This window comes from Falco peregrinus, chromosome 12 (assembly GCF_023634155.1).
Source record: "Falco peregrinus isolate bFalPer1 chromosome 12, bFalPer1.pri, whole genome shotgun sequence".
Lineage (NCBI taxonomy): Eukaryota > Metazoa > Chordata > Aves > Falconiformes > Falconidae > Falco > Falco peregrinus.
The window spans coordinates 29,138,234-29,161,720 of record NC_073732.1 but is presented as its reverse complement, the minus strand read 5'-3'; the positions used below and the strand labels follow the sequence as shown (position 1 = coordinate 29,161,720).

The 23,487-nt window shown below is 47.5% G+C and overlaps 1 protein-coding gene across 24 annotated transcripts in view; it reads left to right on the top strand.

Moving 5' to 3' along the window:
- Nucleotides 1-23,487, top strand: part of MBNL1 (muscleblind like splicing regulator 1) — a 111,573-nt gene that overhangs the window by 76,482 nt on the left and 11,604 nt on the right. For 18 of the 24 annotated variants that reach the window (XM_055817055.1, XM_055817058.1, XM_055817062.1 and 15 more), the window contains 5 exons: nucleotides 4,568-4,738; nucleotides 10,684-10,884; nucleotides 17,880-18,137; nucleotides 19,128-19,181; nucleotides 20,000-20,153. In XM_055817055.1, coding sequence (XP_055673030.1) covers nucleotides 4,568-4,738; nucleotides 10,684-10,884; nucleotides 17,880-18,137; nucleotides 19,128-19,181; nucleotides 20,000-20,153 — 838 coding nt within the window. The remainder of the gene's footprint in view (nucleotides 1-4,567; nucleotides 4,739-10,683; nucleotides 10,885-17,879; nucleotides 18,138-19,127; nucleotides 19,182-19,999; nucleotides 20,154-23,487) is intronic. The other 6 variants (XM_055817068.1, XM_055817057.1, XM_055817070.1 and 3 more) reach the window with 3 other exon arrangements.

Below are 23,487 nucleotides of genomic sequence, written 5' to 3'. Positions count from 1 at the left end.
CTCCCTGGGTGGGCGAGTGCCACCCCACTCCTCTCTGTTCCAGTCCCCATCACCCACTCTTGCCAAGGCTAGACAGCTTAAAATACTGCAGACATCATGCTGCCCTCATTTAGTGACAGCCTGGCTGTTCAGTGCAGCCTGGGCTCTCTGCCTGAACGTTGTTGATATGATAGCTGGAGAACAACATCATGTGAGCTCAGCCTCCCGCTCCAGCGTTCCTGCTGGGAGGATGCCCAGCTGCCTGGCTGATGGACCAAGCTTGCCCTCTTCCCCCTTGCTCTGCGGGGCACATGTGTGGGCACAGGGATGCTGCTGTCTGGAGCGCGGTACCTGGTGGGTGCTGGGTAGTGGCAGCTGGATTGTGCAGCAGGGACATGTGCAGGGAGGGCGCTGGCCATGGCTGGCAGGCTCCCCAAGACTGGCCCCCTCAGGCAAAGCCACAGCGTTGCCAGGTCTTTGTTCACATATCCCAGCACCATGCGGGTGTCCCCACCTTAGCATCCCACTGTGCACCCCGGGTTTCCCTTCTGGCACTGCTCAGAGGGAAGGCCTTGTCCTGCTTGTCTCAAGGGACCAGAGATCTGTAGGGTCTCTGCTGGCGAGCGAGCCTCAGGAGCATTTCTAGTAAGTTTAGTCCAGCAGGATTCTGGTAAAAAAAAAATAATTCAGGGTGCTGCCAGCATGCTCAGCTTCCGCTTCTCTGGATGTATTCACTTAGAGTATTTATTTTTTTTATGATTGAAAAAACAGCAAAGGTTCCAGAAAAGGTTCGAAGAGATGAAAATCTGCCTTGAACTCTGTTGACTGAAGTTAACGGAATCTAGTGAAAAGTTAATTAAGAAAGCCACTTGCTCGCAGTATAAAGGAGATGAATGCAGCCATGTTCTTGATCGAGATTTTTGACAGTGGTTTTCAGCCTGCAGTTTCTGACTCCTGGGTGCTCTGTGGACCATTTTTAAAGGCCCATGGAATAAAAGGAAGACAAGAAACTCTCTTCCCAAACAGAGAACTCTGCATTTCTTTTGGAAAATTTGCTAAGATCTGAAACTTTTAAAAGATTGAAGGTTAAATGCTGCACTAGGCTCTACAGTGACGTTCAAACAAGAAAGATGTAAGTAGGTAACAATAACTAAGCATAAGCATAGTTTACCTTGGGACCTGTTATGTTCTTGTAGTCTTTAACTCAGAGTAAATTGTCTTCCTTAAAGATCAGTTGCAAAGCAAATAGAAATTATGGCCTTGATGGGGAAACAACAGAGGGGTTTCCTTGTTTCCCAGGAGCCAGAGGACATTGCACTAGATCACTGGAATGGTTTCTTCTGGCCTTAAAACATTTGGGGCTATGAAGTACCTTAAGCAGTCATGACGTACAACACAGACTGCCAGACTTCGGATCCAGTCTGGAGAGGTGTGGGGCAGCCTGAACCCCACTGCTGAATCAGGGGCATTGAGTTTAATCTGCATTTTGAAATCAGGTTTGTTAATAGCTCCTCTCTGACTTAAGCAACACATCATAGTTTCATGTCACTCATTTAGCAGTAATTAGGCCTGATTTTTACACTGTGCTAATGTAAAATAGCATCTTCCAGGCAGCTAGTAAATGTGTAATTTTGCCCTGTGTTACTTAGAGGTAGCAACAATTAACATAGGTTTTAGTATCAAGAGAAAAATTTACATAAATAAAGCTGTTCCAAAGTGCTTGCCTTTTATATAATTGTGAAATGCTTTGGGGGGGGATGACACGGGGTGGGTGGGTGTGTCTGCTGAAATGAGGTTGGTTTATTTGTGCAGAGTAGCTTAAATACTGAACTGTGTCATCAGTGAGGCATTACTGAAGAGAACTGAGGGTCATTTTGTCCGAAAGCATCCCTCCAGGCTGAAAGCATGCTTTCCCCCGAGCCAGAGCGTGCTGTGCAGAGGAGCTGAGTGGGAGATGTCCCATGCCTTGTTTCGGCCGGCCAGCCCCAGACTGTGCCAGCCCCTGTGCAGGTCTAGCTGCTGCTCCCGGCAGTCCCCTGCTGCCTTTTGTCCCCATGGTCATGGCCGGGGCTCCCTCGGATGGGACAGCAGCTGGCAGATGCGTGTATGCACGCTTGTCTGTGTGTGAGTACACACACATATAAAAATGTTGTTTCAGTTAATAGCACAGTGATTAAAATTCACGCTTCACAGACACCGATTCCTGTTGCCAACTTTGATTTGTCTTTTGTACTTGGGAAACATTAATGTTTGTTACTGAAGTATCCTAATCCTTATTTGCAGTAGGAAACTCCATTCCCCTGTAAAAATATTTTCTCAGGCTGCACATGTTTCCCCCCCTATCTTATCTGTAGCATAATTGTGCTTTTAGCTTTTTGCATTATCTGGCCCCTGTCTTGATTGCTTTCCAACATTTGGAGCTGTGTTATTAGGGAGATTTTCTTGCAAGTGGCTTCAGTGGGCCTTTCCGTGTGCCAGCTCTGCTGAGGACAGCCCCTGGCACCCCTCAGTCCGACAAGCCAAACGCCTGCAGGAGCCCCGTCATGGGGCTGGGGGGGGTGGAGGGGGGGGCGGGGGGCAAAGGCCGCATGCCAAAGGGCTCGAAGGACCCCTCCGACTCTTGCCACGAAGAAGACCGATGCCTGCAGCCCGTGCCAGCGCCAGCAAGGTGGCAGCAAGCCTGGCATGGCTGAGCGCCGGGGCAACCCGCACCGGGGGTTCTGTTGGCCTGCGTCTTCCTGTGGTGCTGGCAGCCGCCACTCAGCGCTTCCGTGCGGTCTCTAGAGGTAGATGGAATCGTGTAATGGAAAAAGCATTTCATTCAAGGAAAGATGCTTACAGTTTGTGAACAGGTGCTCTGAAAGATGCACCTCCTTTGCTGTTTGTTACAGTAGTGGTCTCCATATCCATAGGGCTTCCTATAGCCTCTGTGTGTAGCCCAAAGATATCCATAAACCTACGTATTTTTCTTTGTATCGGGGATATCTTCCGATGCAAGGATCACTCACATGTCAGTTGAATAACTATGAAAATGAGTTTTAAGAACTTTGGACTGCCAGCAGGATTGGGAAGGGGGGGCAGCAGCAAACCGCTTATCCCAGCCTTAAGGGGAGACAAAAATCATCATACAAATTAGATTTCTGGCAGATCTTGTAAGAAGAATACATTTTAACTTTCTGAGTAAAATTGTGGGATAAGGTCAAACTATATTGAATTAATTTGTTTCCTGATAAAAACGGTTTCTTACTTAAATTAAGGCTGGCTTTTGCCTTGTCGTTGTTCCTGTTCGGGTTTATTTCAAAGATGAATGAGTAAATGGAAAAAAATTTAAGGGATCTGTTTTTTTCCAGACAAGGATTCAATTTTCCTTTTTATTTTTTTTTAAATTTTTTTTATTGTTAACATGTCTTTAGTGAAAGTATGGGCTCCAGTGTTAAAATTTTAAAGAACAATTAGTGTGTAAAGCTTCTGTATTAATGAGTTTGCATTTTCTGAAGTCTCACAGCATGCGAGATCACAGCTGACATGCCGTGAGAGGAGGGGGTTCTCTTCCCTGACCTCCCTCTGCCGCACTCCATGCCCAAGCCAGTGTGCCTTTCATTTTAGAGGTTTTTGCAGCGGAGCCACAGCTGGGGGGACTGGGGGTCCCCTTCAGTCACCTTCATGCCCAGATCCCTGTGGCCCAGCTTCCCTGCTTCCAGCCAGGAGCCCCCAGAGCAAGAGATCGCCTTGAGAGAGTTCACCAGGCAGGGTCGTCTTATGTGCAGAGCTGGTTTACTTGGTAACAAGGAGGTACAGTGGGGTTTGGATATATGTTGTGCATAGAATTACTTTTTATTTCTTGATGGGAGTGGTTGTCATATTGAGGAATGTCCTTTCGTCTAAATAAAACTGGTGCCTGAGTTTTGTTGTTTTTCACATCTGAATGTAATGAAAAATTTAGAAACAGTCAATTCTGATTTTATTTTAATTACACAATTGCAACAAAATGCATCATGTGCAACAGGTTTTCTCCAAAGATGCTGTGTCCCAGGTCTGGTGAAAGTGCAGAGCTGGTGCTGTGTTCCTGGTAATAATGCTACTTTGACCACACGTCTTGCTGTGCGCTCAGTTCTGCTTCTGCCCCTGTGCAGCAGAATGGGAAGCAGGCCCTGAGCATTTGCAGAGCAGCGCGTGAGCTTTCACAGGCCCGCTGCTGCAGCCGTGCCACATTGCTTTTGCTGGGTTTCTGGCTTCACAGCCAGCTGTTTCCTGGAGGCAGGTCTGTGGGCAGAGGGGAGTCCCTGTGGGCCTGTGCCCATGGAGGGTGGGCATGCTGTACTGTCAAACAAGCTCGCCTTCAGCAACTTTTAAAGGAAACAGTATTTTTTTAGAGCTGTACTGCAGAAATGCATAGTTCAAAGCAAGCAGCAAGCAGCTGATACTGGAGTTGTCCAGGTGCTCTGCTCGGTATGTGGTAGCCAAGAGAAGTAGCTGGGGGCTTTCCTCCTAGGCCTGTAGTGTGTGTTGTGGGTTTTTTAGCTGGTGACATAAGGAAGCAAGATACTCCTATAGCTTCTAAGCCAGTTGTGTCAATTCTCTTCTTCAGGGTCGATGTTCGAGGGAAAACTGCAAGTATCTTCACCCACCACCACACTTAAAAACACAGCTGGAGATAAATGGACGCAATAACCTGATTCAGCAGAAGAATATGGCCATGCTGGCCCAGCAGATGCAGCTTGCCAATGCCATGATGCCTGGTGCCCCGTTGCAGCCTGTGGTATGTGTGCTTTTTGGCTTCAATCAATGGGTACAATGAGTTGTAGTTGGAGTAAGTTAGCAGGTGTGCTTACAGGCCTGTAAAGTCCCACAATTACCAGGAACTGGTAGAGAAGTGAAATACAATGAAATGCTGGTCTGTATGTCTTTGTACTGCTCAGTTCTCCCTGCCTGAAGTAATATTGTTAATTTAATTAATTCTCTTAATCTTTTGTTAATTGAATTCATTTTTTGCCACTTCTTACAATTAAGAAAGTGATCTGTGTGGGATTTTTGTAAATAGATGCTTCCTTTGCAATTTTATGGGCTCTAGGAAATTCCTGGGTTTGAGAAGATTCCCACTGGATGTGTTCCATTCGCTCAGGGGAAACTTCTCAGGGAATTACTTGCTGGAACTGGACTTTGATTTTTACAGCCCACTGTCAGGCAGAGGAGAAAGCTTGCCCTGAGTGATGGATGCTGCACATCAGTCTGACTTGCAGGATCAACAGCTCAGGCTTGGCAGGAAGATGTATAGATAATCATACTTTCTGTAAAAAGCCAAGGGGTGGGGGAAGGAGAATCTATCAGAAATCTCTCATTTGGTCACTGTAAAATGTGATCATATATTACATCATATCTGTTTCTCTTATACCTTAGTAAGCAAGTACAGTATGGTGTTCCACAAAGTCACATGCTTTGGCTGAGTTTCTTGCTCTGCAGTAATCCCTCGTTTCAGCAAATGTGAAAGGTGATGGGCATCTACCCGCCATGCACATAGGCATTTGGGAGCTGAACACCCTGTGCCAGATCCCTCTCTAATGCTGTCCATAGAGGTCATTTGAGCTAACTAACCTATGGATAAATTTGGCCAAGAACCCTTTTGATATAAATTCCTAGCTCAGATATTAGAGGGTACTGATTAATGTGTGAGTGAGACTGGCACTGAGTAATGTATGAGCAAGGCTGGTATATTCCACATCAAAAGGCAAACAATGCCTCCCTGGCTGAAGCTCTCTCTTCCAATGGGTAAAATGACAGCAAAGGAAAAAATAAGTTGAAATATATGTATAAAATAAATATATCTGCATTCACTGTCAGTTCTTTTATTCCTTTCCTGCTGGCAAAGGTAGAATTTAGGGAGTTTAATTTACTTCTGGGTACCTTCCATTAGGAAATCTATATTCACTCTGTTAGATGGGTTCTTCAGCTTTTATTTCTGAAAACAGAGTGACAATGGTTACTCCTCAAAATATATGTAAATCCTCAGGAAAAAATAATCTCAACAGAAAGAACTCTTATGCTTGTGTCAAATGGTTATTTGGCCCCACATTTTGTGGATCTGCAGAATACTGCTGAATATTTTGTAGCTGATTTGATTCAGTTAATGTAACTGTTATTCTCCCATGGAGGTTTATGCCTGTTTCAAGAAAAATTGTAGTGGGGGAGAAAAGCAGAAAATGTTGTGGTAGGTTCATCACAGTAAATTCACTTTAATATCTGTTAGCACAGCATGAGAAGATCTCGCATCCTGTTCTCTCTCTTTTGATTGGCTTTTCTTTAAATGAAATTGTCTGTATCACCTAGGCAAGGAGATGAGGTGAGGCAGCATCAGCACACAGACATCAGATGCTATGGCACTGCGGTGCTTCAGGGGGTGCCCTGACACTGCGCTCTGCAGCCTGCTCCTTACTCCCATATTGCCAGAGAAATGGGGCTGCCTGTGGGCTGGTGTGTGCTGCTGATGGTTTTCAGATCAGGAACAAAATTCAGTGTCTGTAGAGCTAGGCAACTCAAGAGCAGGCTGTGCTTTATGTGCTTTAACTCCACAGCAGCCTCAAAATGATTTTTCAATTTCAACAGCTCAAAACAGACATTGGCACGTGCCACAGTTTTATTTCCTGATGTAAGTACAGTGATACAGCTTTAGTGTCAGCAGATTTGTCTTGGGGGCTATGAGAAAGTTTAAGTCAAAATGCAGCCAGCAGTAAGAACCACTGCTTAAAATATTCTTCTCTGTTAACCTGTTTGTTTGTTTCATGAATTGTAACCAAATACGGTAGGCTTGCGTTTACACAGGGCAGTGTGTAGGCACACACCAACATTTGGATAAACATGGAAAAAAAAACCCTACTGCAGTCCTTTGGATTAATGTTCCTTTTTAACATAAAGAGAGGCTAGTGTGAGGATAACACTTAAATAAAATGTAAATTCACCTTTATGCCACACTCATACTGTCCCTAAAGAGCAAAATGTAAGTCGTTGTATTTTGAAGCACAGCATGAACCTTCTACCCATCCCTGCATAATTTCTGTTTACATCACTGGAGTTAAAACGTTACAGTCTGTGTTTTCAGCATTCAGTCTCATTCAGTGTGGGGATTCACAGCAAGGCCCATTGGCTGTCCCAGCAATAGTGTATCCAAATGGATGTCATCCTGATAATTTGGCCTTAAAATTACTTCATCTTTTTTAGCATGGTTGAAACATGTGTTGTTTCAGGGTGTTCTAGCAAGTGATTTATATCATCTCATCTAATGACACTTCAGTCAGTCTGTTTTTTTTTACAAAAATCAATACCCTATGCTTTAATAAAAGTAAGTGAACTAACTTAGTGAGAGACTCTTTGGTAAGCAAAGCAGTGGGATCCTTTCACTCATATTTCTGTTTGATAAATGTTTTAATTATCTCAGTTGCAAGTAATGTATGTGGACCTTTGTCCATCTTTCCTTTTTAGTTCACTCTTTTATCTGTCTTCAGCTGGCACTTGAGGGAGGGGATTTCAGATGGTGAGTGGGGATAACACGTCCTGCAAGCACTGAGACCCTGAGGAAGAGCTCTACCCGCTCAGATCGGTTCCACACTCAATTGCTCGTAAACCGATTTAAGGGGAGTTGGGCTCAGCTAGGCTACAGCTTTGGTACTGGGTGATCAGTGGGTGATGCTGTGCTGCTTCACAGTAGCAGCATCAGACCCTGGGTTTGCCTTTTCCAGTGTGGAAGAGTGTGAAAAATGCTAAACAGAAGCAGGAAGGTGCGGATGGGAGACCAGAAGAGCGGAGATGGACCGTGAAGGTGGCTGGAGACTCTGGGGCTGTTCCTTTCTCCCAAGGGGCCCACTGGGGAGCCCCAGGGCTGCTTGCTCTGCTCTGAGCCGCAGGGCTGGTAGTCAGGCACGGCTTCTGCAGAGCACTGGTGCTGCTGGGGCGATGTGATGCGCTGCGCGCTGCAGGTGCAACTCTGCAGCAGAACAAGGTCCCAGACCTCCTGCAGGTCTGTAGTGCACAAGTAGCTGTGGGTTGTCAGTGTTCCTGTCTGCATGCGGTATGCTCTTGGGCATCCCTTGGCACTGCAGGTGCTTCGTAGGTGACTGTGAAAGATGCATTAAATGAGTTCAGCGCCTTCCCTGCGGACAGCCGTTCCTTTGGGACCAGCGAGCTGGAGCGTGGGCAGAAAGCCCATCTGTCTGTCTGGGGGGAGCCGTGGCCCCGCTGCGCAACAGAGGCTGATCTGCAAAGGTGCCCTCGTGGCTCAGTCCCAATCGATAGACCCCATCAGCGAGCAGTGCCTCTGCAAGTCAGGCCTGTGCAGATCAGACTGGCTGGTGAGGTTTGCGTTGGTTGTGCACAGGCATTTTTAGAGCAGAATTACTCAGTATAGGAGATGATGCAGATTATGGGGCACCTGGCAGCACAGAGCTGCATCCAGGGCTGTCCTCCTTCACCTCTGTTCTCTATGCTGATCTACAGGAGCTGCCTTTTTCTTTCAGCTGTTTTGCATGACGCACAGCATAGTAGGGCCCAGACTGCAAGGCCATAAGTAGTTGCATGGTTTGGTCGTGATGATAGAGAAATATTACTTCTGCTTCTAGAGACAGGAAAGTGAAAGCTTGCTGGAAAACAAGTGAGCAGTAAGCAGCGGAGGTGAGCCCAGCAGCTCTCCCTGACCTGGAGCTTCCCCTGTCTCTCCTCTCTTGCCTGGCACCCAGCTCCCAGTTCTGACCAGTTTGCAGTTACAGGCCTGGATGCCCGGGCTGACCCTTGGCTGGTGCTCACAGATGGCAGGGCCGTGCTTGAGGTGGCCCTGGTGGCAGTCCCGCTGGTCCCTGTCCCACAGCTGCCCAAGCCTTGGGTGGGTGCTGGGGTGGCTGGGGACAGTCCCAGGGAGATCCCGTCTGTGCCGCCTGTCCACTGAGGCCGCTCTCTTGCCAGAATTTTTTTTTCTGTGTGCAGGAGTGTTCAGGTGGCTTTGTGCCCTGGCAAACTCCTGCTACAGAGAAGTGGTTGTGTGGTGCCCAGGTTTCACCACTTCACCATCTCTTTCTGCCAGCAGTGTGGTTCTGAGTCTGGGCTAATATGACTGTAGGATAGGTTTTTATCTCCTAATTTAGGTGTGTACAGCACATTGCAAAATACCTGTGAGTTTTGAAATTACATGAAGTGGCTCTGATAAAATATGCTATTATTTTGCAGGGTCTAAAGGCCAAAGGATATTTATGTTAGTATAAAATGATCTCAGTAGAAAATAAACAGGGTAATTTTTATTTTTATTTACTGTACAGTCAGTATATTGGTCTGGAATCAAACAGTGGTATCTCTTAAGTTACACGTTAACAGACTGGTCTGTAGTTTTATTTTTAATGTTCACTATTACATAGCTGATAACACCGTAACAAAAAGCCCAGCTAATTTATAGTATATTTAAGAGCAATAATTTATTTCCTGTAAAATTTGCCTGTTTTTCATTCACATGGATGAAGAACCAGAGATGTTAAAGATATTATTCCCATTTACACAACTTTCAGTCATTTTTCTTCAGTAATCTCTGCATGTTTTTTGTCCAGTGTTTCAGGTGGACTTGTTCCTTGCTTCCAAACGGTTCAGTCATTTCCTCAGGAATACAAAACCATGTGGTGTTATATGGTGTCTGGCTTAAATAGATATGAAACAGAGAAAGAGTTGCATTAACTCTGTAGTGGTTTTTCTCTTGAAAAGTTAGTTTGGAAGAAAAATCTAAATGCCTTGAATAAACCCTTTATTTAGATAATAAAGATAAACACTCCAGACTAAATCTTATTTGGCAATTACACTGGTAGCGCAGTGCCTTTGCATTCAGTGGGGCAGAAGAGTTATTTAATATTTACTGCAGTGTAACAGCTCCGCATTTGGTCTTACAGCATTATTTGGTCTTCTACATCCAATTATCTTCACAATGTGATAGCCTATAAGGGCATCTGGCTCCTTCTGTTTTTAAAACAGAAAACAAATGAACGAACAAAAGTATTTGCATGCTCTCTCTCTCTCTCTCTCTCTTCCTCTGGTTTAATGTTTTAGCCTAAATAAAGCATATCCTTGATGCAGTATATTTCTTTCTGAATATCTGTGTGGACAGCCTGTTTAAATTTGTAAAAATAAATTATTGTGGTTGTCTGGTCTTGTTCCTGTATTAAACCTCTGTAATTTCTGAACCAGTGTGGGCTCTCATCAGGGTCAGAAATGTCTTTATCTGTATCTGAAGCTGAGTGTGGTTTAATGGTGTGTCAAGGCTCTCACACAGATGACTTTTTCCCGAGGGTGGATGTTTTGGTCACATTTTGAATGTGTCCCTCCAAGAGCCCCAGTCTTTTTCCTGTGGCCATGAGGAGTGCTCATTTATAATGGCATTGCTCAAGTGTGGATCAAATGAGAATTTGCACCAAGAGCTGACACGTGTTGTAGGTGTGGAGGGGAAGCTGGAGCAGAAGGACCGGTGGAGGCTGGCGGGGGATGCCTGTCCTTGTGGTCTCACTCATGTGCAACATTTCTACGGGTGTTCTTCACGTCCCACAAAGACCACAAATGCTTCTTTCCCATCAGTAACGGAAACTCACTGCCGTTGTGCTCAAGATGATAGCCAGAAAGTTACTATGCTGACAGCATGGCAGCTATACATACTTAAAGTGTCCATCATAATTTTTTCTCTAATTGCAGCCGATGTTTTCCGTTGCACCGAGCTTAGCCACCAATGCATCAGCCGCCTTCAACCCCTACCTGGGGCCTGTCTCCCCAGGCCTGGTCCCAGCAGAGATCCTGCCCACCGCCCCGATGCTGGTGACAGGGAACCCCGGTGTACCGGTTCCTGCCGCTGCTGCCGCTGCTGCCCAAAAACTAATGAGGACGGACAGGCTGGAGGTAGGAGCTAATATGTATAACTTACTCTCACAAGTTGTATCATTTGTTGTGCTCCTAGATATAAAATACTTTTATTATGGAAGAAAATAATGCAGGTTTCGCTTCAACTGATAGTGTCCTGTCTTGGTGATGGGTAAGGATGGGAAGTGACTGGGTGATTGTGCACTAAGTTAATGCTTGTGGTTCTGCTTCTGACCTTCTGCTGCAGAAAGAAGTGGAACTGTTGAGCCCTTTTAGGAATGACTGTGGCAGCAGCAAGAGCGCCTTGAAACTGTGTTGTTGTGTGCCCAGAAAGTGTTAATGTGGCAGGGAGCACGGGCATGGGTATGAGCACCAGGGGCAGCTGTAAGGGCAGGGCTTCAGCTGCCTGGGTGAAGGATGATTTTCAGCCTTTCTATTACTTCTGCTGTGGAAAGATGGTGCCAGCACTCCCCTGCCAGCCTCCCACGCCCAGCTTATCATCCTTGCTGCAACCCTGACAAGTGTTAGTGCTCTCTAGCTGGTATTCACCCTTGCTCTCAATCTTTCTTATCTGAAGGGCCTGACAGCCTTTTCGGCACCTTATCGGTGCTGCGGCAGGGTGGGTGGTGAGCCGGCAGATGCTGCACACTTGGGGTGCGCCTGCGAGCACAGCCTGCGTGTGGGTGCTCAGCAGCCCTGGTCAGGTCTGGTGGTCAAAAGGTGGTGCTGGGAGAGGCCGAGCTGGCGGGGTGATCCACTGCCACCCTGTTTGTCTGTTGGACACGGTGGTGTTTTAGGGCACGTGCCACCTGTGAGAGGTCAGCTGTCTGTAGCATGCATGGCTGCTGGTGCTCTCCCTCTCCGGCGCTGTGCAGCAGCCAGTGGCAGCTTTGATTGGCGGTGGAGAGAGCTGAGCTGTGCCGCAACTGTGCCTGCAGCCCCAGACCTCTTGCTCTGCTCTCAGCCCCTACGCTGGCAGCCAGGGCTCAGGGCTCAGCACTGGCGTTCCTGTGGCATTAGTGCAATGGCAGGTCTTGGAGATCCCGGTACTGCAACATCTCCTCTGTGGGGAGGGTGGGAAGGCCAGAGGATGCAGGGGTTGTTCTGCTCTTGGATATGGTCCCTGAACTCGGGGAGCGAGATGGGAGGAGCAAGAAGGATCTCTGTTTTAAAATGCAGCCAGTTGTAATTGTAATGCTTTTCTTTCTGCCCGTGCATGTGCATTAACAGGGATTAATTCTCCTTACAAGGAAAATTAATTCCTTTTTCTTGGTTACATCTCTGACTGACAAGCTGCCACTCAGAAGGCTGCAAGTTGGGACGAGTGTGGAGGGTCATCTGGCAGTGAGCATTTCCTGCTGCCGCTGTCACTATTCTCAGAGCTCACATCACCACAGGTTCCCCTTCTGCGGGATCACATCATTTCCCTTTTTAGAGATGTTTTCTCTGAAGACAGTATTCCCCAAAGCATGGTCAGGTTACAGGAGAGGCAGCCGTGTTGAGCTGAGAGCTGGCACATGGGTGACTGTTCTGAATCACCCAAGGATGTTTTTCCTTTGAGGACTCTATTTCACCATGGGTACTTGACAGAGGTGGATTAAAACCAAAATGCAATTAGATAAATTCATAAATAAATCATGCTAGATTTGGAAATGAGTACTGAGAGGAGGATGCTGATGGTGGGGAGCCCTTTGGATCACAGTGACATGGTCAGCTGCTGCAATTGATTGTGCTTCCACCCATGTAGAGGGCACAGCGCTGGTCAGTGGTGCTGGGGACATGTGAGCTCAAAAGCTTTCTGTTCATAAGAAGGAGCAGGACATAGCCAAAGTCCCCAAGAACCAGTTCTGCCCGTGACCAGAAAAGCACGTTATATCCGTGGAAGCCCGAGGGGCTGTGTTGGCGCAGCTCTTCATGTGGTGCTTCCAGGGGAGACCCTGTGCTGCCCAGCAGACTGTGAGCAAAGTGGATGAGGAGCTAATGAAAGCGGGGACTTCAGTGTGCAGGATTTGATCCTCTGGGTGCTTGTGTTCTCTTTATATAGCTATTTAGAGAAGTGATACACTGCTGAGCCAAACTCCTCTGCATGAGAGGGAGTTGTGAGAGTGTTACTCTCACAAAACACCCAGGGGCACAGTCTGCAGTAAAAAACATGCTTATCAATTAGAAAAAGCCAGCAAAAACATCTGAAATCATTAGGTTTTTAAAAAAGGATGAGTGGTTTTGCTTTGAACTTGTATGGAAAGGAAGATGACAGCCGAATTGGAAACCCCTGAAAATAAGTGCTGAGACTTAAAGTGCCTCTTTTGTCACCTCTCCTGGTGAAATGGCACTGCTTGGGGATGCAGACCTCAGCTGCTGCAGGAAACACAAGCGGTGCTGGGGTGTGCTAGGTCCCTGGGTGCTGGCTGAGCTCCCAGGGGGCAGCACCCTGTGTTGGGGAGAGCCCTCGGCAGCGCTGGGGAGGCAGCACCAGCCCTCCCGTGGCTCAGCTCACAGCTGGAACACGGTCGAGCAGGGCACTTCTCAGCTGTGTTCTCCAGCTCATCTGCACCCAGCAGCCTTCTCAGCTGTCATTGCTTTTATCTTGGTGGGCTCTGCTCTTGGGAGAGATGTCCTTGTCCTTGGAGGAAGGCTGGCCAAGCCCTGCCTTCCTAACGGGGCCCTTCCCTTGGCTCTGCTTTAGTTATTGCACCATGTAGATCACTTTAAAGAAATCCAGCGTCTTCAGCCCTTTAAAGCTGTTGGTAGGTTTTGCTTTTTATTTTGACTGGGATGAGGAACACATCCAGGTTGACCCACTGACTCTGCAATTGCAAACCGTGCTGCTGTCTTACTAAATCAGTATCTGTTGCGGGGAAGGGGTGTCTTTTCCTCCTTGTCTCTTCCCTACAGCGAATGCAGTTTAATAGTGAAATTATGCAGTTAATTAGTGAAATATTTAGGTGAGAAGGTAATAGGTAATCTGCTAGGGCTTTCTGGTGTATTGGTCATTCAGTCTGGGGTATCCAAATTTACTGTACAAATACCAAATAAGCACATCGTTTTTATGAACAGCCAAACATTTTAATGTGCTTTATAGATTACAGAAATGCAGAACTGATCTGAAGGATTTTGCATGGTCTGGTTGTGACCTCTCAGAGGAGCCAGCATGCGTCTACCTGCTCTTTAAATGAGCTTATTGCTGTCGGTATTGTCCTTTAGTATGACATGATTAGAGAGCTTTGTAAGGCTTAGCTCGCTGTCCCTTGGAATGAGCTGTCCTTGAGAAAAATAACTACTATGATGTTAGCATCTAATCTTGGAATATGATTTGTTCTGCTCAGAATTTTAGATAACTAATGCCAAAGTACCTAATTCTTGAAAATAAGTAAGTTAGCACACATGTTCTGGGATACTGAATGAGACTGTTCCATAACTAAAAACTCTCAGTACATATACCTGGGATTTTAAGGAAAGCAGGCAGACAACACAGATCTGGGAGGCAGTGTGCCTCCTCTCCTGAATTAATATGAATACTCGTAAGATGAGATCAGTGACTGTAACTAGCAGTAGGGTTGATAGTATATGTATTTGGACCATGTCGCCTGTGCAGATCGCATGCAGATGTTTGGGTGTCCAGTGTGTTGAGCCACTCCCATAAGGAATCCGTATCTCAGGGTGGAAATTTCATGGGTTGAGGCTTTTCCTACAGCTTTTCTCACGCTCCTCTCCTGCCAGAAATATCTTGAACAAAAGTGTGGCTCTTCCAGTGAACTAGAAGAGAAGCAAGAAGGACAGAGAAGTGAGAGAGAAAGGAATTGCCCAACTGTTTTATTTAAAATGCATGTGTTTCCATTTGAATGCCGTCATTTTCTGTTAGAAGTATTCAGGAGTCAAGAATGACCACAACCAAGCTGCTGTTTCCTCCTTGCTTCATATATAACATTTTTTGCCACAAAGAAGCAGCTTAGAAGTTCTTGGAGGTTTTTGGGTCTTGGGTAATCAGGAAATCTGACCTAGTGGAGCCATTTGTTTAAACGTTCAGAGTATGCTAGATAACAATATGCCATGTTGTTCGTTGCAGAGGAGGCAGGAGGTGCGACTTGCTCCTGGAAGGGCAGGGATCTCAGCTTTGCTGTCTGTGTCCCTCCAGCCAAACCTCTGCCCAGCCTTTGGGGGAGCGGCATGGTACCTCAGCTGTAGCTGGGGTGACATGGCGGTTGCCTCCCTCCAGGGTGGGCACCTTCATTTCCAGCAGGGTGACCAGAATATACTCAGCCCAAAGTTAGAACAAGTTAAGTAAGTTGGAATGAGTCAGTAGTACCTCAGCATTTTTGCAGACAGGCTAGAGATCTACAGGTGCCTCTTTTGTTTCTGTTTCATAACATACTGAGTTGAAAATTATGATGCTAATTACAGGGCTATTAATAAAAAACTACATAAAACCTGCCCAGATCCGAAAGACCAGACAACATAATATGCTTCTGTGCCTCTCTTTACTCAAGCAGATGAATGATATATTGCTGCATCCCGTGGCAAAAAATAACATTATTTTCAATGCATGCTTTTAAATGAACAAGAATTGGAAACATTCTTGGTTGCCATCACAGCAGCTGAAAAGCCATTGCTGGTCACAGTGATTAAAAGGACTAGCAGTGTCATGGTCTGTGTCTGACTGCTGTAAACCATCATTCAGGGATCTGTTGAGGAGCACTGAGGGTGTGCCATTCATTGCCTTATCTCAGCCACTGCATGACAGCTCTGTGAAAATTCGCTCTGGACATGCCAAAGATCATCTCTCTCTGCCTATTTCAGTTTCCTGGTCATTCTTCTTTGCTTTTTAACTATGAAAAAATCAGCTTATCTGTGGATGCATTTTCTTTCTCTCCCTCTCTCTCTGTGAACAGATGCTTCTATATATGTGTACACTTATATATGAATTTGTATGTATCATTCTGATGTTATTAATGGAGCAGTTCTTGCCTGCATGTGGGGTGGTTTTGAGGCCTCGGTTTTGTGGATCACCAATACGAGATAAAGAGTGAAGACAGTCAACTGACATTAGTTGCATCCTTTTATCTTCAGAGAAAAATATGTCAGTTTACTTCTAGACTGCAAACAAATAATCAAAGGAAATTATCCGCTTTTTTCTATTTAGGAGGCCTGGTTTTGGGTAGAAGGCACTGATTCGTGACCCAGAAAGTGTTCCTGATGGTGAAAGAGAGCAAGCCGTTACACAGGCAGTGAGGCTGCCCAGCCCAGCGCAGCTCTCTTGGAGGAGCAGTGACATGCCAGCTCTATTGGGTGTGTGCTTGAGAGTGGGGGAAGGGAGACCAGGGGTCTTGAGTGAGCAGCGATGGTGCCAGCCCTCAAAGTAGTGGTTTCTGATGGCTTAAGCAGGCGCCACCTCCTTCCCCAGTCACTCCCTGCGTCATGCTATCTAGTCATGCTATCTAGCAGAGTGGTCAGTGTTGCTGCATGGGGACTAGATGGGGGAAGGGATCTGCTTGCAGAATTACCTGGAGGGCAAGTGGTTATTTTTCAGCTGAGGAATTTGCCCAGTCTGTTTCACACACGCTGCAGAAACAGCTCTGCGAGCACCCAGCTGTGAGCTGTAGGGCCGCGGGGATGAATGAGAGCAACAGAGGTGCCTGAACCAGGACAGTTGCCTCTGCTGCATATATACATCCAGAATCTTTGTCACTGCATTGAAAAAGACTACAAATAGGGTCATGCTGGAATGACCCTGGACAAATGGATGTTTCCTGTGAACAGGTTCACAAATGGCATTGCTCTTGTCCTTTGGGGATGTCATTTCATACGTCCTAAGTGCTGCCAGATGGTACTTCAAGTAACAGCGGGGTTAAAAAGCAGCTAGAGTGCTAGCATGGGTGGAAACCAAGTAACAAGCAAATTTGGTTTGTTGCAGGGATGAGAGCCAAGGTCCTTGAGGATATACTGATGATCCAAGCTCAGGGACACCCACCTTTAAAAGGAAATTCCATCTACTAAAGTGGTTTTATTTTTATACAAACTTGGTTGCTTTTGTCCCTTTCTGTTTCCTGTAGCGTTTGGGAAACTGAGATGGCAAATGCATTTTTGTTTGTGGTTTGTGAAGAGCTGACTGTGAAGAGATGTGTCACTTTTTTAAATGCAGGGTTTGCAAGGTGTGTGAACAGGGAGCCGATGGTTGTGCTGGTGATGAAGTTGGTGTCTGCACCGCTGGGAGTCCGGGAGGCATCTGTGCTGGCTCGGCTGGGCTGGAGCCGCTGTACCAGCAGCAGGGATGCTGCGGGGGGGTGCTTCACAGCCAAGCCCGTTTGCTTCTGCAATTTCTGATCCCTTCAGCTTTGTTCGGCCGCTGTCACGCAGCGGTGTGACAGTGGGACTGGTGACCGCTTTGGCTGCAGCCTCTGCTCTTTCCCAACGTCGCCCACCATCTGTTGGTCCGCAGGGGATCGCTGGGAAGCCCAGGAGAGGCAGGCGCTGCCACTGTGGGTGATTGCCCTCTCGTGGCAGATGCCTGGATTTGAGGGCCAAGTGCAGTGCCGCACGCTCCACGGGTGCAGCTCACTCCCCGGCGTGGGCATGGAGCGCCTGTCCGGTGGGGCTGCATGGGGGTGGCCACGCAGTCATTCTTCCCGCACCTCTGGCCAGTCACCTTAATTAGTGCATAGAGTGTGGCTGAGTGGCATGGCCAGGCCACAGTAGAGCTTCCCAGCACCATGGTGCCTGGGCTGATCTCTGAGAGCTAGCCACAGCACGTTTCTTCAGAAAGCAGAAAAAGCCCTGTGGGCAGCTGAGTGGGAGCCAAAATCTGCTGTGTGCTTGGGTCCTTCCTTGTGGGTTTTGATGCTCTTTGACATCACAAGTGGCCTCAGGGAAGTCAGGTCCCTGTGGCCAGGGAGCCAAGCCCACCGTCCCACCGCTGCTGTGGTCCACCTGGGGACAGGCCCCTGTTCTTGCAGACATTCAGAAATCCCGGCTCCTCTCTGAGCTGTGCCTGCAACACCCATCACCCAACTTAAGTGACTCTTTCCCTGATGTTGCAGGTATGTCGAGAGTACCAGCGTGGCAACTGCAACAGGGGAGAGAATGACTGCCGGTTCGCTCACCCTGCCGACAGCGCAATGATTGACACCAATGACAACACAGTCACCGTCTGCATGGATTACATCAAAGGGAGATGCTCACGGGAAAAGTGCAAATATTTTCACCCTCCTGCACACCTGCAAGCCAAGATCAAGGCTGCCCAGTACCAGGTTAACCAAGCTGCAGCTGCTCAGGCAGCAGCGACTGCAGCTGCCATGGTGAGTCTGGAAGACACCTCTGGAGTAGGAGTGTGTTGACGAGAGGCAATAGTGGATGTGGTAACTGTTTTGTTTTGGGGAGGGGGGGGTTGCGTGCGCTCGGGGATCCCAGTCACTACACGGTGCAATGAGCTTTCTCAGCATGTGGTGCCAGATCTGCTCTTAAGTAGTTTCAGACCGTTAAGGTGTTTCACTAATTTTGCCTGCTGATGTACAGAGTATCTATATGTACATGTATGTGTGCATATGTGTGTGCGTGTCTGTACGTGTGTGTGCACATATGTATATATAGTTTATTGTGTGTTTGCGTGTGGGTAGATTTGTATCTGTCTAGTCGCACAGATAGATAAACCCGTATTGCGGTTACCATAAGTCTGTGCTTGTAGAGACTTAGTTTGAAGTCAAATTTGACTGTGTTAACGCTGCCTGTAGCCCACCTCCTGTCCCCCAGCCGAGGGCTGGCGGCAGCTCTGGCGGGGCCCTAGAGCAAAGCAAACCTCGTAGCCGTAGCAGCCAGATCTGGAACTACCCAGGAACTGGTTCCCCGGCGAGGAGAGGACAGCACCCCACCTGTGCCGAGCCCCAAGGGGGAGTGGGAAGAGGAGCACGGCTGGGGCGCGGCGGTGTGAGGTGGTGGCCACGGGCTTCCAGCGCTAGTGGCCAGTGGCGGCGGGGAGCCCCGATTGTGCTCCCGCGTCACCGCAAGCGCCCCGGCCTGCCCGTGGGAGGGGGGCCGGGGCAGGCGGTGGCCGGGGGCAGTGCCCTGCCTGCCCTACCTGCCCTGCTGGCGCGGGGGCCGCCTGCCGGCCCCCCGTGCATGCCTAGTCTTGTTACCGTTGTACACGGCATCCGGTGATTTGTTTTTATTTGTTTTTTCTCACCTACCCAAATGCACTGCTGCCCCCATGATGCACCTCTGCTTGCTGTTTATGTTAATGCGCTTGACCCCACTGGCCATTGCCATCATGTGCTCGCTGCCTGCTAATTAAGACTCAGTCGGCTGTCAAATCACTGAAGCGACCCCTCGAGGCAACCTTTGACCTGGTACTATGACCTTTCACCTTTTAGCTTGGCATGTAGCTGTATCGTAGAGTCGAGTTTGGGGTTAATGTGTAGAATTGGCTTATCCCCGTTTCCCTCCCCTCCATCCCTGGCGAGGGGCACGGGGGCGGCCAGGCCAGGGACCATGCCGCCCCTGCGCCCTGCCATCCCCTCCTGGCCCCTTCCCTCCCCTCCCGTACCCCCCCAAGGGTGCCATGTGGGCGGCCGTGGCACAGGGCCGGCCGCGGTGCAGGGTGCGTTGGCATGGCTTCGTGGCGCGGAAGCGGCCGGGGGTGCCGGCATGCAGCTCGCTCTGCATGCCCAGGCAGGCGCTGGGGCCCGGGGAGTGGGTTGGCGCCAGCAGCCCTGCCATCCGCTCCGGACGGTGACTATTAACATTGCTTCTACGTGTTGATGATCCTCATGGAGCTAGCAGTGCTGCTTCCCTCTACCCCAATAGCCTCGCTCCTGACCGAAACCCTGAAGCTTTACAGTAATATTTACACCAGTTCCTATAACGTACAGCTCCAACACGTTACCTGTGCCGCTGTAATGGTAGGCTAAAGTAGTGCTCCCTTGTAAAGCTTTTACCTCGCCTTTTATTTGGTAGTTAAGTCTGCCACGCTGCTTGCTTGCTCATGGATAAACATGGTGCTGCCTGGTTTTTTTGCCTTCTACTGATTTTTCTTTTTTCCTTTCTCTCTTTCCTTTTCTTCTCCCTCCCTCCCCTCCTCCACCCCCCCCACCCCACCCCCACCTGCCCTCTTGTGTTTTTTTCTTTTTTTTACTGGACTTTATTTTTATACTCATCCACCATTCAGGGAATTCCTCAAGCTGTACTTCCCCCATTACCAAAGAGGCCTGCGCTTGAAAAAACCAATGGTGCCACCGCAGTCTTTAACACTGGTATTTTCCAGTACCAGCAAGCTCTTGCCAACATGCAGTTACAGCAGCATACAGCCTTTCTCCCACCAGGTAAGTGCTTCTTGTTTGCCTTTTTCTGGGAAGGGAGAAGGGGGAAATCTGGAAAAAAATACACTGGGAAGTAACTGTTCCTGGCGGCACGTGTGTAGAGTTTTTTGCGTGGTGGCTGCCGGGTGCAGGCAGCCTCTCTCCAGCCCGCTGTGCTGCAGTGCCCGGTGAGCTGTGGCTTCTCTCTGCTTCTCTAGGAAGCTGGGTGGGTGTCTTCCAGTCTAATATAAAAATCAGCATCATGCTTTGTCATCCCAAATCAGAATTTGCAATCTTCTCTCTCGTTCCTCTGTTCCTCAATTAACTTCTCTTCGTTACACATCTCTTAAGCTGTTGTATTTGTTTCTCTTTGCTGTAAGACCCCTTTGCCTTCATGTGCTTAGCAACAGTTGTTCTGAGTCACACAGCGAAGGTTTTGATTTAAATGATGGTGCAGTGATTATAAAAGGCACAGGCAGGCAGCCTCGCAGGTAGGCTAATCTTGAACCTGCACAAGAAATCAAGGTTCAGGTCTCTACCACTAAAGCCTCAGGGCTGATTTTGGACTAAGCAGGGCCCAGGCGCACTTGTTCAAGAGTGATCAAATCTACACTTGTTCCAGTGTAATTGCTGAAGAATTGATGCCTGTGCTATTCACGTAAGCAGAAATCCCTTCAGAGGACAAGTGATATGACTTAAAGTTGTAATGTATGCTTTGGTTCTGCAAACAGCACTTCACAAAAAAATATGCATCTAGTACGTCTTTTGAATTTATGCCTGTATTAACACAGCTGAGTTAATTTCTTGCATGTGAACCCACATAAAATCAGCACTGTCATTCTAGGAAGGACACAGAGGATGTCTGATAGATCTCTACTCAAAAAATCGGAAGAAGTCAGTGCAGACAGCCCTTCATAATGCAGACTAGTTGAGGGGACAGGAGAAAATACAGCTATTTAATCTTTAGCCCCCCCAAAATTAAGGATCTTATCTTAAACATTTCTGGCAAGTATATTCCCAGGAATTCAGTATAATGCCTTTTACCATTATTTCTTGATCTGGCATGCAACCAACATGTATAATTTAAATGGCACAAAAATCACTTGCTTGATTGTAGTACATTTTAATAACTTGTTTAGGTTCCAAAAATGCATTGCAACCACTGAGATATATTAATAAAAGCTTGTTGCAAAGCTTGTAGGAGTCAATAGAAAAACTGATTGAGTAAGTTTTAGATCAGATCTCTATCCCACATACTAAAATTGATATAAAAATGCTTATGCAGTCACAGTCCTTCCTGTAGATATTAAACAATTTTACAGATTTGTTCTGGCAGAGTGTAACTGATGTGGCTAGTAACTCATGCAATTTTCCAGCTTCCATTAAATCAGCGAGGGGCTGGATGATTTCTGGAAGTTCTCAAGCTGCTTTGAATCACACCCTTTGAAGCAGGGGTTATGGTTCGTGTGCATCGGACCTTGTTTACACTACATCGTTGACTGGGATCTTTCATGTTGGCACTTACACAGAGCCTGCCTCAGCACTTCCTCTAGCAAATCCGCGCTGAAACCTACAGGAGTTGGCGTGGTGGTTCTTGATGCTTCATTTGACCTTTTTTGACCACTGAAGTTTAGTATATGTTGAACAGGAAAAGTAAAGGATTTTTGTAGCGTGAGCTACTACAACTTCTCCTTTTATATTTTTCAAATAGCAGCAGTTGGAGCTTTCCACTAATCCAGTAATCAAACTTTACTGAAAGTTTGGAGATTTGATTTTCCACCTTGCCCTTTTTAGTTTACCCCATGTAAAAATAAACTAGCATCAGCCCTGTTTGTGCGTAGTCATCTGGAAATAGAGTCTCTCCATCAGTCCGTAAGAACTGACGGGAGAGCACAGAGCATGGGTACCCTCAGCTCCACTGCCATGGAGCAGAGACAGGTTAATTCAGTGGGGTCTGAGTTAAAATGATGTTTTTCAGGTTCAGACACCCAAAGCGTAATTACTCATACGTGTTTTTAGTTGCTTCAGTTGCAACCTATGGAAATGCAGGAGGTCTGGAGGGCAGTGGCAGAACCTACACCGTGTGGATGTGTGCCCCTGTGGAGGACTTGGCAGGACCCTCCTCTCCACAGGACATTTCACTCTTGATGTTTCACCTTTGAGAGTTTTCTGTTCATGTTCCAGACAAACCCAGATACCTTTTCTAAACTGTAAGGTGTAATTCTGCCTGCCTGTATATAAGGGCATGTGAAAGCAAATGAAGGGATCATGCCTGCCAGAGGATGCACACTGCCATTCCAGCACACTTTAAAGGATTAAATGCTCTTAGATAATCATCTCACCGCTCTCAAATAAAGTTCCCTCTTTGCACGGCTCCCCTCTGGAGGTCTCCCGGAAACCTTGGCTGCTGGAAGCTGTCCCCAGACTGAGAGGGAAAGCTAAAAAGCATTGCAAGAAAGAACTGGAACACTTGTGGTGTTGGCTAGTTGAAATAAGCAGAGTTAGTCTGCCAAACGAGGAGGCTCTGCACGACCTAATAGATGTTCACAGCTTGTTTTGGTACATTGGTCCTGGCTGCTGACTCTTGATGCCTTGGCAGACACGCAGGCAAATGTTTCGCTGTGGGGCTGTGAACCTGCAGAGCAGCGGTTACTTGGCATTCACTATTTCTGCACGTGCTCTTTGTCCTGCAGTAACTGTGAGCTGATTGGGGATAAGTTTGTACGTGCAGAGGGAGAGCTCCTGTGTGCAGCGAGATGGAATTCCTACCCTGGTGCTTGTTACCATCCTGTGCCTCAGCTCACTGTTTCCTCAGTTGTGCATATACAGCTGTTCCTGGCCTGTGCTTGTCAACCAAGTGGTCAGGCAGTCTTGGGGAAGCTTAAACCTCCAGAAGAAAGGGCTCAGGTTTGCAGGATGCTCGAGGAGCTGTTGTCCTGACACACATGCAAGAGACGGAATCTCAGCAGCGCAGCTGAACCACGCAGCCAGACGTGGCAAGGATTCAGCCACCTCTGCCATTAAGTTAACACACTGCGTATTTGTTTAGTTACTGCAGCTTCAGCACTGGAGAGCCTACTTCCTCAGGGCTGGGATTCAGTCAGGGCACAGGTGCTTTCCTAAAGCAGTGTCTGTGTAAGCGCCTTCCTTCATGGGGCTTCTGGGTCTGTGTAAAAACACTGCTGCCCTCCAAAATATTAGGGAGGGATGGGTCAGACACAGCTCTTCACCTCGACAGGAGTGCTTGTGCTGTCCATGGCAGTATTTTTAATTTGGATTTAGTAGATTGGACAGAATAAATAGACTGAGGGGAATAATGAAAGGGAGAAAAGAGAAGAAAATGCCTAAAACGCCAGTA